We start from the raw sequence: 18,447 nt of genomic DNA on the forward strand, positions 1-18,447 counted from the left end.
GTGCCATCAAAGCCACGCGTAGTTGTGGAGGCAAAAAGAGTGAGCTGTTCAGGATATTGGATATTTCTCTATATTGTCCAGGCACTAATATATCTAAAAGTAGAAAGATTACGTGGTGCGAACAATCATTTGGTGCGGAGTTTATGGGGATTTTTTTAGGACGATACGTGACGGAATTTATCAATGACAACGTAGGTTACTGATGATTCATGTATGACACGTGCTTTTTTTGTCAGCTAATATAGCAGGTACTTGTCACTGCGAGCTGTGTATGACAGATTTTCACGTGCGCACTGTGCACCGAGTGCGGTGTGTAGACGAGGTGTGATCAATTCAATGAAAACAAAAATTGCCAGTATTTTACGTGGGGACAATGCAACTGGTGCAAACCATCGTAAAAAATAAGGATATATATACTACGTCATAAAGCATATCAATTATCGTGTGATGAAATTTTTTTCAGATCTAGCGGCTAAAAATACATCAAAATTGCGCCTATTAGGTAAGCATTCTCTTCGCATCATGTGAAAATCTTACTCAAGCACTATTTGAATGATATACAGACTGACATATACAATAATTTTTTTACCTTTCCATACAGAAAACCGACAAGTTGCATCCGCTCCCCTTATTGTCTGTGAACTATTTATATTGGTAGATTCTGTCTATGGCATAACTTTCCCCAACCTGTTCACGTATTTAATAGCCCTACTGAATGCGGTGAGTCATCATTCTCTATAAATCTCGAACCAGACATTTATAACGAGCGGCAATGTTCATATACGATTTAATGTAGCGCGTATATTGCCCTTGCAAATTATATTCAGAAGCGAATCTTGTAAAAAAAAAAAACTAAAAAAACGTCGCATTTAGCTCACCATGTACCTTGTTACCCTGATAATACACATATTAGACTGGTATACCTAGTGTTTCACCAATGACAAAAAGAAAAAAACCGAACACTTGAAATAAATAAATGATATCTTCCGGATAACGTCGTCGTCGTCGTTTTCCGGATAACCTCGTATTCTAGGATATAAATAATGATATTAGAAATCATTCAACGGATATAAAAAGAGAACGTCGAAAGACAAAACGGGGTGGAGTAGCGGTAAACGCACTTCCCCAGGTCAGAGAAACACCCAAGTTGGCACAAGCTTTGCAACTGTAGGGGCCTATTTTGGCATAATGCTCCCAGGTGTTAGCTAAGCTAGTGCGCTAATTCTTTTTCGCGTTTCTATGACTTTCCTTTGCTTCGCCACATAATTGACGAAGTGCCAGTCTTGAGCCGAAAATGCCATACATATGAACTTATATCTGGCACTTGTTTGGCAAGTTAGGCCCAAATGCGTCAGGTGGTAGACAAATCACCAGCGGTGAATCCTAACTTTGGTTTTGCGAACAAGGGACAAAATATTCAGACTCTGCCCAAAGAAAGTAAAGTTTGGCTTTACCCTGGCTTCTTCTTGCTTTTTAAGAACCCGTATTTGTAGAGAAAAACGAATGTTGCCTTGAAAACTGCGCTAACTCGTGCTAACTTCAAAAAGAATTTGCTACTTTTTTACGGTAATGAGCAAGTTTCTCAATTCCTTTCCACTTGAGTAATTTCTACACTATTCAAATCACTTTTGAGGTAAAACTCAGTAACTAAACTTTATTACTTTTTTAGTAACTTGTACATGTCTGATGTTAGCCATTGGTTCTCAACCATTGATGTTTCGCGGACTCCTTGTGGATCGACGGAGATGGTAGAGGACCCCATTCCTGGTGGGGGGAATGTAAATGTATAGGTTAATTTGATAATCCTATAATAAATGAATGTAACAAAGGGCTAGCGTGAAGTAGACTTATCTCATTGACATACACACGAGGAAATTTATCCGAAAAGTGGAAAGTTTCTTTTCAATCTGAAAATAAAAAAGGCTCGAGGTACACCTAAGCACTTCTTATGAGCTGGGAATGCGAAATCATGTACATAACACTACCTCTCTGCGTGTTAGCGCATTGGCGCTGCGTGTCCGGCGATTGGGAGCCTTGTCGACGCGCGCCAGCCAATAGGACCGAAGTGTAAAAGGAGCCGTGGCTAGCTATGCGCGTGGTTTCATAGCTGGGAGCTGGCTTGACTTGGAGAAAGGATTTAAGGTGCCGTTTGGCGCGGTTTTAAAGCTGATGACGTCGGTGCGCTCATGAGATAGTTAATGTTTTCGCATTAAAAGCATCTTATTTCCGGCTTGACCGAGGAGGCAGGGCTTCGCAGACCCCTAGAACGCCTTCGCGGACCCAGATCTGAGATCGACTGATCTAAGCAGTATTTTACCAGCATTTAAATTTTTTTCTTAGTAATATCATTGCTCACAATGTATACAAACTGCACAATCGATGTGTGTCCTAGTAAAAAGTAATCTGTCACGATGTAAATATTTGTGACAGCCAATAAACCCGCTTCACTGCGGTTCCAAGCAGCCATGTGTTCGCTTCCCCGCAAAGCACGTCGTAGAATGGCGCGAGGGACGCTACATTTCTTACCACAGCATTCGTTTTTGTTTGTTTTTTGTGCTGTTCGTATCTGGCGGCAGTGGTCGTCGTGAATTAACCCCTGTAAATGGGCTATTTACACAGCAGCTGGATGAGGTGTTTTACAGGCAGAGAAATTGGTTTTCAACCAAAATGAATGCGGTCATAGCCGCAAGTTGCTGCAGGTGTTAGAATTAGCTACGCCGTGGCGAGTACGAAAGCAAGCAAATGGTGTGTGTAACTTCCGTAAATAAGTAACTATATCGTACCCGGTTATATATTGTCGATGGAAGAAAAGATATCTATATATTGGTAGGCTGTTGTGCCGAGTGGCTCTGGCCAATTCACAGAGCGACATCGATTTCGCAGAGCCCTCACTGTGTCGTAGCCATTACTCTCTGACCGATGACCAGTGCATTAATTTTCCGGTTAGCTCTATACGTTAAGAGCTTATATATTTAGCATGGAAGCGAACACCATAAAATGCACATTCGGTCGATCCAACAATCTGGGGTTGAATTTAATTAAAACAGCTAGGGCGTGCCCGGTTTTGCTCAAGGGAAGGGGCCGAACAGCCTGAGGTAGTTAAATACATACGTCCTTCAGCAGTGACGTGTAGATTCGAGGTTGGCTGGGACCGAAAATCAAAAAGAAAAGCTAGAACGGTAGGAGGTGGGTTTTATGGGCTCGGCAACAAGGCGAATGCCGACTGAAAATTATCTGCCATTCGCAACTGGAACGCTGTCGGGGCGGTAGTGCTAAGATGGCAGACGGGATAGAGATATATTTTCCAGGATTGCTCGTGCGCCTGATCGCTGACGCCCGTCAGTGTGTTTAAATTAATATATTTGGCTACAAATTCGAAGCGATTACGGAAGGAGCATGTCACAAGTGACGGAGATGTTAACGTCGTTAAGAAAACGAGCATCTTATCTTTAAATGGTGCGGAAACCTCATTTTCATGTTAATTTTTTTGAAAGTTACGGAACACTTTTTTGCGCCGGCCACGTTCCTGGGTGTGTCAAAATACTCTTGAGGGTGATTAACATATCGTGGTGTTTGCACTGAACCTCGTCACCTGTGCTCTAAAAAGTGAGCCGCGCAGGATGCACGTCCAGTTCCGGAAGAGCAGCGTTCACATAGATTTCTCTTTGTCAGAAGCTGACAACTCACTGCACAGTGTTGAGGTTTTATTACTTTGCAACACGTTATCAACCTGCGTCGTGGTTATTAATAGGCCATCATGCATGCCACTGTATGGTAAAACATTGCAAGGGCTTCACCTATGAAAGGTAGTTTTCAGCGCTTGACATGACTGTTGTCGTGCCCACGGTATCCTGTGGTAACGCTATACCAGAACTGCATATTAATGACACCATTTTGGGCTTCTTTATCTGTTCCTCTAAAAGACTATTCGAATATATCTTATATTACACCTGTGTACCGTGTTATGCGCAGTGTCGCGAACTGCCTCGCAGAAACTGCCCGTTCTAAGTACTTGTCACGAACTCCTCGCTTTAACAGGCGCGCTTAAAGGGATACTGAACCGAACCTTGGAGCTTCCAAAACAAGGTTGGAGCGAGAGGCGGGAGGCTGCAAAGCCCAAAAACATCACTCATCCAGCGATATTTCTAACTTATGGCCGTATTTTTTTGGAAAAGTGCGCGATTGAACACTGCCGACGACGCCGACGAGACACGTGACGTCACGATTCTCCTTCCCTTTCCTCTTCACTTCGTCCCCTCGAACTGGTGAACCGAAGCGAGAAGCAGACAAGCGAGGCCACCTCCCCTCTGTCTCAACTGTTGCAGGAGGAGCGTGACGTCATATTTCGTGCGATGCTGCGAGCGATCTTACAGTTAGGATTGAAAGCGAAACTTGAATTGATTCGATGAAAAGTGGAAAGAAACGTGTAGCATCACATTCATTTTCTTTTTAATGAAAATATCTCCGTTATCTAATCTATGCGTTCAGACTGACGAGTTTATTGATGATATAAATAACCGAAAACAATCTGTGTTATCTTTTTTCACATGAATGTATGCTCCATATTATCGAAGGTTGATGACGTTGAAGTTCTTCTTAATACCATGCTTTTTTCTTTCAGGCTACTTATGTTCTCTTATACCTGGTATACTTCGGATTCATATGACTTTGTCTTGCCTAATACAAACATTTTTCTATACTTCAAAATTCTAGAAGTGGGGGAGGTGTTTTAATGCTTGTGAAGTTATCATTGAATTGTTGCATTATTCCACATTTTACAAAACTGAATGCCTCTTTTGAATTATTGTCAGGACTCTGGAATAAGTGCGTTTTCAGTGTACTATATCGATCTCCCTCTGGAAATGTTAACATCCTGCTTTCTGTATTTGATATACTAGTCAGTCAAGTTAATGACAATAATTATACCTTCTTCTTTTTGAGGTGGTTTTAATATTGATCTCTTGAAAACATCAACTCTGCACGATGAACTATTTTCGGTAGTCGAATAGAATGGTATTGGTTGTATTAATACAAATGCAGTGAGAATAACAAAATAAAATTGCTGTGTGTTACTTGATTACTTCGCTACAAATTGCAAACAAGAAGATATTTATGCATCGCGTTTAATTAGCTACAACATTAGTGATCATTTACCCATCTTATTCTTATTAACATGCACTTCTCAGCTTGCAAACACAAATCAGAAGGATTCAGAATACGTAACATTACATCGCAAAGTACGCATGTCATTTAGGGAGCTCATTGGTACCGCTAATTGGGACCGTGTTTAAGCGAATTCTCCTGATGCAGCATACGAAACATTTTTGGAAACTTTCCGAGATATTTATAACAAATTCTTTCCTTATAAGTGCATAAAGCCTAGCAAAGGAGCAAATAAACCCTGGGTTTCCAATGATTTATTTAAAGGGGCGGTGCAATGATTTTAACACTGAACGAATGTGCGGCTTGTATTTTTTATATTGTTTACTTCGGCATAAGTAAGAGAAAAAGTGCCACCATACACCAAAATACCTCTATTTCGCTGCGTAATCGCAAAATAAAAAACGCTTTTTTTTTCCAACCTGCGGCCAGATGGTGGCCGCAAATGGAACCTGTGGTTTCACGTCATTCGGAGTGGTTTTTGTAAGTTATAGTGTTAGGCAATTGTAAGCTTGATTTAAGGTTAAGTTTAAAAAATCTTGTTGTTTAGGCATGCAGAAACGCTTCAAAAGCCTAATATTGCCGCTAAAAGGGTATGAATTATTTGTGGCGCCATCTACCGCAAGTCAACAAAACCTGCCGTCGCCGTCATCCGTCGACGCCCGAGGCGCTTACGGCGGCTACACGAGCAACCCGGACGTTTTGGCTTTCCCTCGCTCGACGGAGTGCGTTGGTCGTGGTCCGTAGTATCGTGGTATCGTTATTGTTCCTGGTGTCTCGACCTCGACCTCGACTGCCCGCCGCGTCGACTGCCCGTCGCACAAGTCCAACTGACTTACTATACGCAAGCATCTTGCGCTCGACGTCGCTCAGGCCGTCCGCCCATGCCGCCATGTTAGTCGGGAATCGGCGGGAGAGCGGCGAGCCTGGCGAGCCGGCGAGCGCTGGGGAAACAGAAGCCAGAAGAACCCAACCGGAAACCAACGCCACTCCGAATGACGTCACAGGCGAAGCTGGTGCCGTTTCAACGTTGAGTTGAGGGGTGCCAAAGATACCAATTTCTTTTCTTTTATTTTTTTTAATGAAAACTAGGGCAGGCAGGAAAGAATAGTTTTCGGTCCTTCGTTTTATATGTGGCCGGGATCAATTCCCGCAATTAATTAGCCAAAGTCCGCAAATTGTTGCACCGCCCCTTTAAACAAAGTTGGAATCAAAATAGTTTAGATCCTATATTTCTAGAATCTGTAGACAATCACGTTCATGTAAAATGTAAGACATACAGAAACAAACTATATATACGTTGGGGAAAAAAGCTAAGCAAGAATATTACTGTAATCTATTTGGTAACAACCACCTCACACAAAGGGTTCAATTTATCTGGCTGTGGGTTATATAATTGCTTCAAGAATATAGTCATATGCGAGTGTTATATAAAAATATTTAAAATAAGTCTTGGTTACCTTCCTAACAAAACAATCTGCTTGTTTTTTGGGTACTGCTCTCGCGCTAAGATTTACAGGTACGGGAAAACTGTGCTTCCTGTACATGGCTGTTTTAGCACGCCATCTGCCATGTCACGCTTGAATTCTAGTCCTGAAAATGGTAATGTCCGTTAGACCTTTGTGTCTGTGCGCGACGGACTTTATTGCCACTGCTCATAACCAGCGCTTCGCCCTTTCGATATGTATCGATAAACTCCGAGAGTAACCCCCGTGCCCGTATTTACGAAAATTTAAGAAAACCTCAGAACCTCGAGTTTCAGCGGTGATTCAATAAACAAAAACGCAATTAAGCCAACACAAAATGGGCGGCGATTGACGGGTTGAGCTGCTGCGTTATTGAAAGGTGTGCTCTGGAAGATTTGCTTCTAGTCGATGTGCTTTATGACATTTTCCTTTATGATATTTTCCTTTATGAGCTTAGTTTTAATGGAATAATCGTAAGAGATGTTCTTTATGCGAAGATTTAAAGGAGCTTACCCCATGCCTCTCGTGCGCGAGAGTCGGGGTCTTGTGCCCATTGCTGTCCTCAAGTCTCTTATCCCTAAGTCCTTTCGCTCAGCTGGCCGCGCTTGTCATCACTTCCCAGAAAAAAACCCGCAGAGAACTTCCTGCGAGGCTACCTCCTTTTTCGGGAATCACAGCTTTTCCCTCATTTCCTTTTCTTATGAATGCCCGGCCGGCTTTCAAGTATTCTGGTCCTACGCATGGTCCTAGGATATTGAAAAATTACACGGCAGTGTCTTATTTATTTCAACAAACTGTGAGAAACTGTATTTTTTTAAGACACCGAAAAACACCGATTATACGAAAAATCAAAAACCTCCCCCAACAAAAAAAAAAGAAAGAAAAACCTTAGAACTTAAAGAAAAGGTTGTGAACGATCTTTCTCTTTAAAAAACTATATTGCGTGAATAGCAAAATTTAAGGTGCGATTGGTTAGCAATATTTAAGAGACAATGAAATGACATTTTAAGATTAGAGTGCCTTTTTTTTTAAAGTTCCGCCGGATACATGGAGGGAGAAACTGGATACAAAACGCGTTGTCAATTTCCCTGATAAATTTAGTGGGAAAACGAAACTTGTGTATAAGTCACGTTGCGTCGATTCTCCCGCTATATCTATTGGGGGAATCGTATTGATGCGTCACGTGCTGTCAGCTCACGTGACGTCGATTTCGTCGCAAAGTTTAGTACGGAAGCGAAGGAGTTTGGGACACGTGACACCGATTTCCTCGGCGCATTTAGCGAGGGAGCTGAAATGATCTAGATTAGAGGTCACGTGACGTTGTGCCACGTTACGTGATTTTTCTATTAAATTGAGCGAGGAAACTTAATCAGTGTACATGTCACGTGACCTGAGGTCAAGTGACATCAACTCCCATGCTGACTCTAGCGAAAAAACTGAAGTGTTGTATAGATCGCGTGATGTCAGGTTATGCGACGTTAATCGACGTCACGTAACCTAACCAACAATTTAGTTTCGCCGCTAGATTTGGCGGGAAATGAACGAACGAAAAAGCATTGGGATTAGTTTTTTTTTTTTTTTTTCAAAAGCATATAATTCTTTACAAAACATTCAAACGACGAACCCACACTGATGACTTCTTATGTATTTTGACGAAAGGCCATTCATTTCGCGTTCTGGGATTTGTCTGTGACACTCAATTTTTCGCTTATTCTTAATTAGAAACAAATACTAGGTAATTACGCTCCTGAAATTTGATGACACGATAAAGTTGTCTAAACACTTTCTAAATATTTTTTTCGATTAAATGAAACTATGATCATTTTTATTTAGATGCCCCGTTCATAAAGTAAACAAAAGCAAAAAAGTTAAAAATAATTCATACTTAATTAAGTCGTGTTTTAATAATGTACCAAAAAATAGTGTTAGAGAGTTACAAAATAAAAAATCTGTCATTTGAATATCACAACAATAAACATGTCAGAAATTAAAAAAACAAATATATGAATCCAACTGTCCTCTAAATTTAGGTGAAACTTCGGTTTACACTGCTGTCCAACCCCTTTGTTACCATACGAATTGTCGGCATGTACCGACTGACATATCAGGTGAGTGAAATAATTTTTTCTAGAAAGTGTTTTTATTACATTTAGAATAATTTTCTAGGAGGAATCACTCGTATATTCTTATTCATTGGGATACGTATTGGCTGAACAGTCATTGAGAAACTTATATGGGTTTCTTCGTCAAAGGCCCGTTTTCGGAAATCCAGATTTCTTCTATTTGTTTTCAGGGTGAGTGACAAACCTTATATTCATTGTTTTTTTAAAGGATATTTACTCTAAACAGGATGTCTACACAATGCCTACACTAACGTATTGTTCCTCCACCTGGATTTAGGAGAGACCTCGCTCAGGTGAAGGGCCAAAATCTTGACATAACTCTCATGGGTACGTAAGTTATGACTGGATTGTCCTTTTTTTTTATATGGAACTATTTGAAAAGATAAGTATTATTACAGCGGTAACTACTTTCACTCATTGCCGCATACCGATTTATTTAGACTTACTCTATGGTATCTGTAAATAGTATGCCACCTCGCATATTTTTACGATTGCAATATCTCCGAAATGACCATTTATTTCCCTATCTCTCTCTTTTCCTACCTACGATTGCATCGGCGGAATGTCGTAGTTCTCACTTCTACGTTAATTTATTTTTAAATTGAAAGCATTAACTGTTCCATGGAGTGCAGCCGGCGTTGTCTGTAACCGCGAAAAACGGCACCTAGTGCCATTGGCTGATTGTAATAATCCCTAAATGCCCATTGGCTGAGCAAAACGGCACCTAAATGCAAGTCAACAAACACGCGCGTTCAGAAATAAAACACAAAGAGAAGCACAGCAACGCATATGCATCGTCACGGCAGTCGTGGAGCCAGTGGGATTCGCGCCCCTGCGCAGTGGAGGATCATGACGTCACAACCAGAGCGCTGTGTGCGGTTAGAAGGCGTGGCGCACTGCTTGTAATGATTGCTTTTAATAATTGTGATATGAAATATTGAACTGCAGGACTTTTAATGGGTTCGGGGCTATTTAGATGATTGATTGCTTTAACGTTATTCCAAAGCAGATGAATGCTAAAATCATATTCCAAACTCATCACCACGGGTGCTGAGTTTGGAATATGTTCACAAAACGTTTAAATTAAGAAACGCTGTTCTCCCTAAAAATACCCAAAGACGGAATCCGAGTCAGACAAGAGAAGTTTGTGTGTTTTTTAAACGCGTGACGATGCATAGGACTTTATATTACATCCATTGTTTGTACAATGTCAAAGTTTTTCTAGGCTAAAAGGAAAAACAAAATGAGGCTTTTCTGGAACTACTACTATGGTGGAATGGCGGATCTTTATGATCATGGCGTCTATTTGAAGCCTACATTGCCGCAATTTTGTATTAATAATATTAATACAATTAAGATATTTTAATACATATTTTTTTAGCTCGCACATAATTTGTTGTTTATAATCTAATTTCAAACGCGCGAACAAGCATGGCACCGAAAAATATGTAAATTGTCGTTACTAGTGCCAATTCCAGCGTTTTTAATTGACAAGTTATAAAATAAAAATAGTCTAAAATCAGTAAAAACTTTCTTTTGCTAATTTGAGAAATCGATGTAAAAATACACAAATTGCAGTGTGTAAGGCTACCAAAAAAGTGGCGACTTTTGAGAATCGACAAAACTTCCAAAGTCGTCGTCAATCCTTCCGGACCAAATACCCCAAAATAAAAGTATTAATAAAAAGAAAACCTTTTTTTTTTTTTTTTTAGTTACTTATTCCCTTAAAACATTTCGTTTCTTTAATTTTTACACACCGTCGTTTTGAAAATTTCAGCCTTTCCAGTTCGAGGGAACGCATGCCCGCTTGCACGTCTGCTCGCTGCAGCACGTTTCGTTGGCCTTGGACACCGTTGACAAAGTAGCGAGTTTTGGTATTGCGCATACGAGCGAACGAAAGCACTGGTTGTTTGCGTGTCGTGTTCTACACCGCGCGTGGCCGAAATTGCGGTCTTGAATCGGAGCATGAAGACGACGCACATGCACAGCGTGGAGCATGCAACTCTAACGCCACGCACAGCGCTTGCGTTTGCTTCTATACGCAGTACTAAAACTCTCTAATAAGGTGCAGTCCCATACCTGCTGCAGCGCTACATTGAGACAATAAAGAGTGTTGTTCGCATTCGGAAATTACAATTCGCGAGCCATGATAGCGAGGAGTTTCGTCAGGGCGGCTGAGGAGCAGAACAGGGAAACCCTCACTTGAGCGCTTCCCGTTTCCGCCGCGGGAGGGCGAGCGTCGAGCTGGAGACGAGAATAGTGCCACGGGCGTCCCCGTGCAAGCGCGCCCCTGGGCGGGCACGTGCCAAACGCGCAAGACGTTCGGAACATTAACTCCATAGGAGCGTCTACAGCGGCCCTTGGAGGCCGAAGTTCTTCTTATTATTCATCTACTGATGAGTACCAGGTTGTACTGCCACCACTACCTCGTGGTACCAAAGAAACGTTATTCGTGACTTCTGTGCTTCGAAATCTACCCGAAAAGAAGCTTTGCTTTTATAATGTATATATATATATATATATATATATATATATATATATATATATATATAGAGAGAGAGAGAGAGAGAGAGAGAAAAACGAAGCGCAGGATGACGAAAAGTATATACGGAAGAAAACGCACCTGAGACGGTTGTTGGAGTTTTTAAAACATATTATCGGTAAAAAGGTCTGTCTCAGGCCGAAACGTCGACCAACTTTACCGATAATATGTTTTAAAAACTCCAACAACCGTCTCAGGTGCGTTTTCTTCCGTATATATATATATATATATATATATATATATATATATATATATATATATATTAATCGAAAATATGGTGATGATTGAACCGTACTTGATCGAATGAATCGATGTCTTACGAAACTTCCGAAAGCCAAAATAAATGGCGGAGCCAGAATTTGAACTCTGGTCCTCCTAATGTCCGGTCGGGTGTGCTGACCACTACACCACTTGCTGCATCACCTTGCTGAGCATCATACAAAACTACTAAATAGAATATTTTAAAAAATATATAACGCTGGGGAAGTATTTTACGGCGTTCTGTAAAAATGCTTTATTTGGACGCGTTTCTAGATTTTGGTTTCTTATCGAAGCGCATCTTTGCGCCCGCGGTCCTGCCTCCGAGTGGTCGCGGCGCGAAGCCGCCCCCTCCCCTCCCTCGTAGCATGAAGGGAAGTTGGGCGTAGGTGTGTTGCGCGTGTTAGCCACTGGGGAGCAGGACCACGGGCGCACAGGTGCGCTCCGATAAGAAATCGAAACCTAGAAATGCGTCCAAATCTAGCGTTTTTACAGAACGCCGTAAAATGCTCACCCGCATTATATCCCTCTAGAAAGAGTTGATGTATAGGTCTTCGATGATGCTCAGCAAGTTTCTCATTGGAACTGTATGCCAATTTGTAATAATTAAAAAGTTAATTAACAAATTTGACCCAAGTAGCCGACTGATAGTTGTGACTATTTCCCTATACGATGTCCCCCTGGCCGTATAACTCACCTGCAAAAACCGCATAAGTGTAGCTTTTACGGCTTTTTTTAAACACATCTGAAAGAAAGAAAAACACCGTATAAACAGGGTGTTTCTTTTTAAGCTTTACAGATTTGTTTTTAAAAAATCCGTGAAAGTTACACTTATGCGGTTTTTGCAGGTACGTTTTACGGCCAGGGGGACATAGTATAGGGGACAAATCGTAACGCTCAGTCGGATAATTAGGTATAATTTGTTAATTAACTTTTAATTAATGGAAATCGGTATATGGTTCCAATTAGAAACTTGCTGAGCGTCATTGAAAACCACTAAATCAATAATTATAAGAAAGACTTTGAGCGCATGAGAAGCGTAGTAGTGCACTAAATTTAGCACTCGTGGAGCAGGTACAAGGCTAGCGGTTGTGGAACGCGGATGATTTGATTATCATCGCGCTCTGCCACTGGTAGCTCTGCGCCTGCTGCACGATTGGTAACTTTGGTGCGCCTCCGAGTTTTCCGCAAGCTTCAAGTCGTTCTGAAAAGAGTTGGCTTAAGAGTTTTTCATTACGCTCTCCAAGTTTCTAATTGAAAACATATGTGTGTTTTCAGAAATTAAAAAGTTAATTAACGCATCTTAATTACTTATCCGATTGATCGCAAAGATTAGCCACCCACATAATGTCATCCTCGCCGTATAAGTCACCTTCACAAGCCGCATAAGTCTAACCTTCACGTTTTTTTTAATAAATTTGTAAATCTTAAAAAATAGAAAACAAAGTTTGCACTTTATATACACACACACACATATATATGTGTGTGTGTGTGTGTGTGTGTGTGCGTGTGTGTGTGTGTGCGTGTGTGTGTGTGTGTCATCCCCTTTTTAATTACACAAAAATCCTGGAAGGGGGAGGGGGGGGGGGCATGACAGCAGATTCGGCAGGAAAATCATAGAATCATTCGCCATGATCACTGCAAAAAACAACGTGTCAAACCCTTCCCTCCTGCTGACGAAAACTGAGGTTGAATTTTTAAAATCCGAGATAACCCTACCACCCTGACTTGCACTTGGCGTTTCTTATCTTTCCTTCTCTTCCCCTTCTCTCTCCTACTGGGTTAGTCGGCTGCTCGCTTTTGAAAGTTTACTCATCTGTTGCTAGTTGAAAGATGTGGTAGTGTTGTCCCTGTTTTAATTGTTTTATTCTTTCTTCATCCCTGACTAATTTCTTAATACAGTCCCTTTTGGGAAAGGTTCCTGATGAATGAAATTTGAGTTTGAACACCCTCTGCGTCCTTGACCTTGTTGGCTATTATTTTTGTTTGTGACCAACTGCGACATTACTCAGGCTCGAGACAAAGCGCCGGTTTGTGGATCCCCAGCTGGCGGGTTGAAATCCCTGCCGAGCTGCAGTGCAAATGACGTGCAACCGGCATCTCATGAATGCAAAAAAAAAAACAAAAAAAACAATGCCGTGCGTTCGAAAATAATATTTATTTCTCCGCAAGAGTGCGTCAAATGCGGTTTGTTAGTTTGTCCCGTAAAAACACCAAAGCTTGGCGTTCTGACACATTGCGTCCTCATACGAGTCACCGTGCAGAGTTGAAATAATATGGTGACAATTTATAAATCGAACTAGAACGCTTCTTTTCATTAACTAGACTCAAAATTTTGGAGTACCTGCGGTATCTCGTCCAAGTGTCATCTGCGAGGATTGGTCGTTTACTACACTGTTCTAATTATTTCAAAGGAATTATTCAAAAAATTAGAAAATATTGAGACACAAAGCGGGTCAGAAATACCGTATAGATGGCGGCAGTGCGTTATCTCGGCGTGACCAGTCATAAGCCGTAGTAACTGGCGAAGTCGCGAACATTCTTAAGCTTCGATTTTGAAAAGGTTTGGCTTTTTTGTGCTTTCAAAACAAAATAAGACGAAAGCTGCTTTCTAAATGCCGTCTGCAACTAACATGGCAACGTTGGCCTGGGCCCCAAGCTAGGCTTCCACATAAAAGACGCTCCGTGAGATCGCCTCTCGCTTCGCTCGGTGACAACTTGTTATAATCTCGGGGCCTATTGTGCAACAACCCTCGCCGGATCCGCCAAGGGTTCTCAAAGGTACTGCTTCCCGCTCTTAGCGTCGTCCTCTACAACGTCGCGACCAACTTTGGTTAACGTCGCTACATTCACTTTAGCAGACGGCATTCGGCAGATGACGTCTCGTGAAGGTGGGTTAGCGCGTTTCTTCGAGAAGGCGTTCCGTTGCCATGGTTCGCCACTGGACCACGAGATGGCGTTGCTTGTGCCATCGGCGGAGGCGATATATGCCCCCGAAAAGACTTTTCGCTCGAGTCCCTAAACAGGCGTCGAACCAGCGACCTTTCGTTCAGTAGCCTCTGATGCGGCGGTAGCTTTAGCCTTACCGCCGCATCACAAAATCAGATGTCCGTCTTTAATCCATCGGCACTTGGGCTTTCGACTTCAAGTCGTCTTAGGGACAACTAAAACGACCATGTCTTTTAAATTTTTGAGCATAGAAAGTTGCGTATTTGGACTTTGGGGTTCGAAGTGAGGTTTTTACGCAGATGGATGACTGTATCTAGCACTTAAGAGTTTAACGAGCCTTAAAAAAAATTGTTTTTTTAACTCGCAACTTAAGCGAAGTTTTCTTTAGTACTGCAACACGGGCTTGGATTATTGATGTGCCAATTAACTGCGTCTTCTTTTTTTACAGGAATGACTTTTGTCGCGGTGATGTGCGGATTCAACAATGTCGGAATGGGAGAAGACAAGCCGGGAACGTATCAAGGTGTCCGTGTAACTGCTCACGAGTTGGCCCATGCGTAAGGAAAAAAGCTACGCGGTTTGAATTAGCCAGAAGGATAAGATAGTTCTCCGAGTTTCCGTCGAATTAGAGAACCTATACGCGAGTACGCGTTGCCCAGATGGTTCCTCCGCGGGGCCTCGACGGCGTATAATCTCTTAGCTTCGTTCTTACCTGCACACACCTCACTCTTCTACCTGCGACGAACGACAAGACCGGTCAGCGTCGCCGCCAGCGTTTCCTTCAGCGTCTTACAAGAAGCGCGACGCTAGCAGGCGGTGACGCCAAGACAAACGTGTGTCCCCCTGCAGCTTTCCGCCGTACTCTCGTAAAACTTCAGCGCATTTACCGCCTGAGGCGGCAGAGGAATCTACTAGCCATGACCCAATGCACACAGTCCTTTATCCGGGCAGTGGCTTGCGAAACTTACGGAGGCTTTTAATTTTGCTGTGACACCCTGTATAGAATGCGCGTACTAACGAAGAATTAAAAAAGGAGAAGGGTCTTTTGGCATAGCAGCGTTTGCCGTGTTGTGTGTCCTCGCCTCAAATGTATCTTACATCGTGCCTCGGGGAAGATCTTTATTCGATCCTTTACCTCTTAGTTCCGAGAGCAGGGTTCCTTTACAAGATTAAATCGACCAATGAAGGTTGCCAGACTTAATCTAGATATCAGTATTATAACTGGACTATTCACTACGACTAAAAAATTTTTGGTTGAAATGTGCAAACTAGTTCGCAAGTTTAGGGAGAAAATTAGAGGATTTAGCTAAAAGGTGAGGGTATTATTGCTTTCATCTCGTACTCGGACATCGACCACGGCGATAGAGTAGCATCCCGAAGGAATACGTTTATTTATTATACTTTTTTGTGCGAAGCACCCTGAGTATTGCAATGAATACAGACAGCAGGTAGGGTATGACCAACCGATTACTTTGAAAGATCGATTGGTACTTGTAAAAAAATATGGCCACGCGAGCCTTGTACCATGTTATATCTTGGCCCGAAGGATTACTAAGGTCCTAAGAGACGAAAAAAAAGGCGCTTCGATTCATGTTGCTCCACCCACACCCCACCACATTTCCCCATTCTCCCCGTCCTGGAGGGCGGTAGGAACGGGAGCGTGCGAGTCAAAACAATATTTTTATTAATCTGATTTGGACGACCTCGACTTAGTTAAAAATTTTACGATTGCTCGCAGTTAACAACCGACCAGACACATCAACCAAAAACAGTGAGAGTGAAAGGATAGCTGTGTTTAGTTTACTCTGATGTTAAATAACTTGGGTAAGGGGAAAGTTCGTATGGTATAGAGGGGCGATGCAACAATTTTTCTATTTTGCATAAATACAGCTTAGAAAGATTTCTTCACGTATGTGAACAATGAAAGACCCGTTGCTTTTTTTCTCTGCTCAAAGGCTATCGCAGAAAAAAAGAAAAGAGAAAAAGGAAACACCGTTTACCCCCTCAACTCGCAGCCAGAAAAAAGCAGCCACGTGATATGGATCCGATTATACGCCGCCAATGCTCTTAACACAGACACGCGTTCGGGTTGGTAGAGCACAGGGCGCTTGCCGAGTTCAACGCATTGTTAAGTCTCGGCAATTCCCCTCATTCGAACGATCGAAAACGAGCCACTACTAGAATGCCTACGCAGTGTTTATGTCTACTGTATGAACAACATTTAAATATCGTTACAGCGGGGTTCGCAAAACTTGATGGCGCACACCTGCGGATCGCATTGTTGGCAATGCCTCCCCAGCTGTAGACGCAATTGGCTCCGTCATCAAGTTCTGCGAAGGAAGCACCTAAAGGAAAGGCCCGCTTTTGTCCTTGAAATAATACCGCAACAAAGGAGTTTCATGGTCAGTGACGCTGCGTTGGAGTATTCTTGGGTCCCACCAGTGCCAGTGAGCTGGTGTAAAGAGAGGAAAACTTCCCACCAAATATCGTTGCACATTCCCTTTTTTCGCAACATAAAAAAGGGGCGTGTTTAAGAAGGGTAACTAAATAGACGCAGTAACTGCGTTGGCGACGATCTGTATCTACCTCAATTTTTTGGTTTCTTTTAATTCTTAATGTTATTTTTCTCCGGTTTCAGGGTAATGCATATTATGGCAAAGATATCTCTCCTTCAAAAAACTTAGGAACACGACACCAAAGATGAAGCTTCAAATCAAACCGAATAAAACGTACCTATCTATCTATTTTAGGTTTGGCTGCGTGCATGACGGTGAAGGACCACTAGCCCATATTCCAAATCACTCCGGATCAAAATTTCCAGAATGCGCGTGGGAACACGGCTACATGATGAGCTACATTGAAAAGGATGCAAAGTCCTTTCATTTCTCTCCCTGCTGTAAACTACAGATGAAAGTGTTTTTCGGGTAAATATATATTTTTTATTAATATCTTCCCGATATTGAGTAAACGTCTGGTTTTTTCAAATGTGTTGCCTCGCTACCTGATGAACACTAAACCAACATATTTGGTACTGTAAAGAAAGTTTCGACTGTTATTAAATGTTGCATCACACAAACATTACAAAAGTAAAACGAAGTGTGCACCTTTATTTAAAAGAATATGAGCTTTGAGGGTATAATACCTCCCAAAGACGTTTCGCGCACATCGGTCATTTAAATGGTTCTAGAAGTTTCATTCTTTCAATGTCTATAAAACTTAAATCCTTCTATTATATATCTTTGTTCAATTAGCGTAGAGACCAGTTTCAAACATAAAATCATATTTGCCAACAATATATGAAAGATTAAAAAAACGCAATTAAAAAATTGCAAAGTTAACGAAGTTTTTTTTTTTTTTTTTGCTTGTTTTATTTACAAGGAGTATAATACATGCTGCCCAAATTGCACTTGTAAAAATACCCTGCGCATAGCAAAACTAATGTCATATTGGTGTCATGCTAATCGGCCAACTTCGGAAAATTAATAACGTTTCATATGTTTGCATTCCTAAATAGTTCAGAGTAATTAAATTTGTAAAAATTACGCCTGAAGATATTATTTCTACTATAACGTTTTTGCGCATCATGGGTCAAATCACTAAATCAACAAAAATAACAAAATATAAAGTGCGTGCTTCATTTTACGGTGCTCTGAATAAACACCCGATTCGGACACGTTTCTTAGTTTCGATTTTGTTTCCGAAATGAATATCGACGCGAGCGGTCCTCTTACACGTGATAAATGCGGGCACCAACAGCATCCTCCCCTTCGTAGCAGAAAAGGAAGTGTGGCACCGAAAAACAATATGAAATGCTGTGCTGTTGGAATAACATTGCAAGAGTAACCTTTGATTCTTGGATATACCTAGGGATACGTTTTGAATTCATTGTGGAGCGCTTTAGTTACTCTGTTTGGTCAACGGGAGCAGGACCGCTGGTGCGGGGATGCGT

General features: G+C 41.7%; 1 protein-coding gene across 1 annotated transcript in view; it reads left to right on the forward strand.

Moving 5' to 3' along the window:
- The window catches only part of LOC120839584 (venom metalloproteinase antarease-like TtrivMP_A), a 71,390-nt gene that overhangs the window by 20,625 nt on the left and 32,318 nt on the right, over positions 1-18,447 (forward strand). The window contains exons 5-11 of the mRNA XM_040209898.1: positions 464-502; positions 602-720; positions 8,657-8,734; positions 8,793-8,920; positions 9,027-9,076; positions 14,947-15,055; positions 17,249-17,422. Of these exons, the coding sequence (XP_040065832.1) occupies positions 464-502; positions 602-720; positions 8,657-8,734; positions 8,793-8,920; positions 9,027-9,076; positions 14,947-15,055; positions 17,249-17,422 (697 nt within the window). The remainder of the gene's footprint in view (positions 1-463; positions 503-601; positions 721-8,656; positions 8,735-8,792; positions 8,921-9,026; positions 9,077-14,946; positions 15,056-17,248; positions 17,423-18,447) is intronic.

The sequence above is a fragment of the Ixodes scapularis genome, unplaced genomic scaffold, assembly GCF_016920785.2.
Source record: "Ixodes scapularis isolate PalLabHiFi unplaced genomic scaffold, ASM1692078v2 PGA_scaffold11__112_contigs__length_91849675, whole genome shotgun sequence".
Classification (NCBI taxonomy): Eukaryota; Metazoa; Arthropoda; class Arachnida; order Ixodida; family Ixodidae; genus Ixodes; species Ixodes scapularis.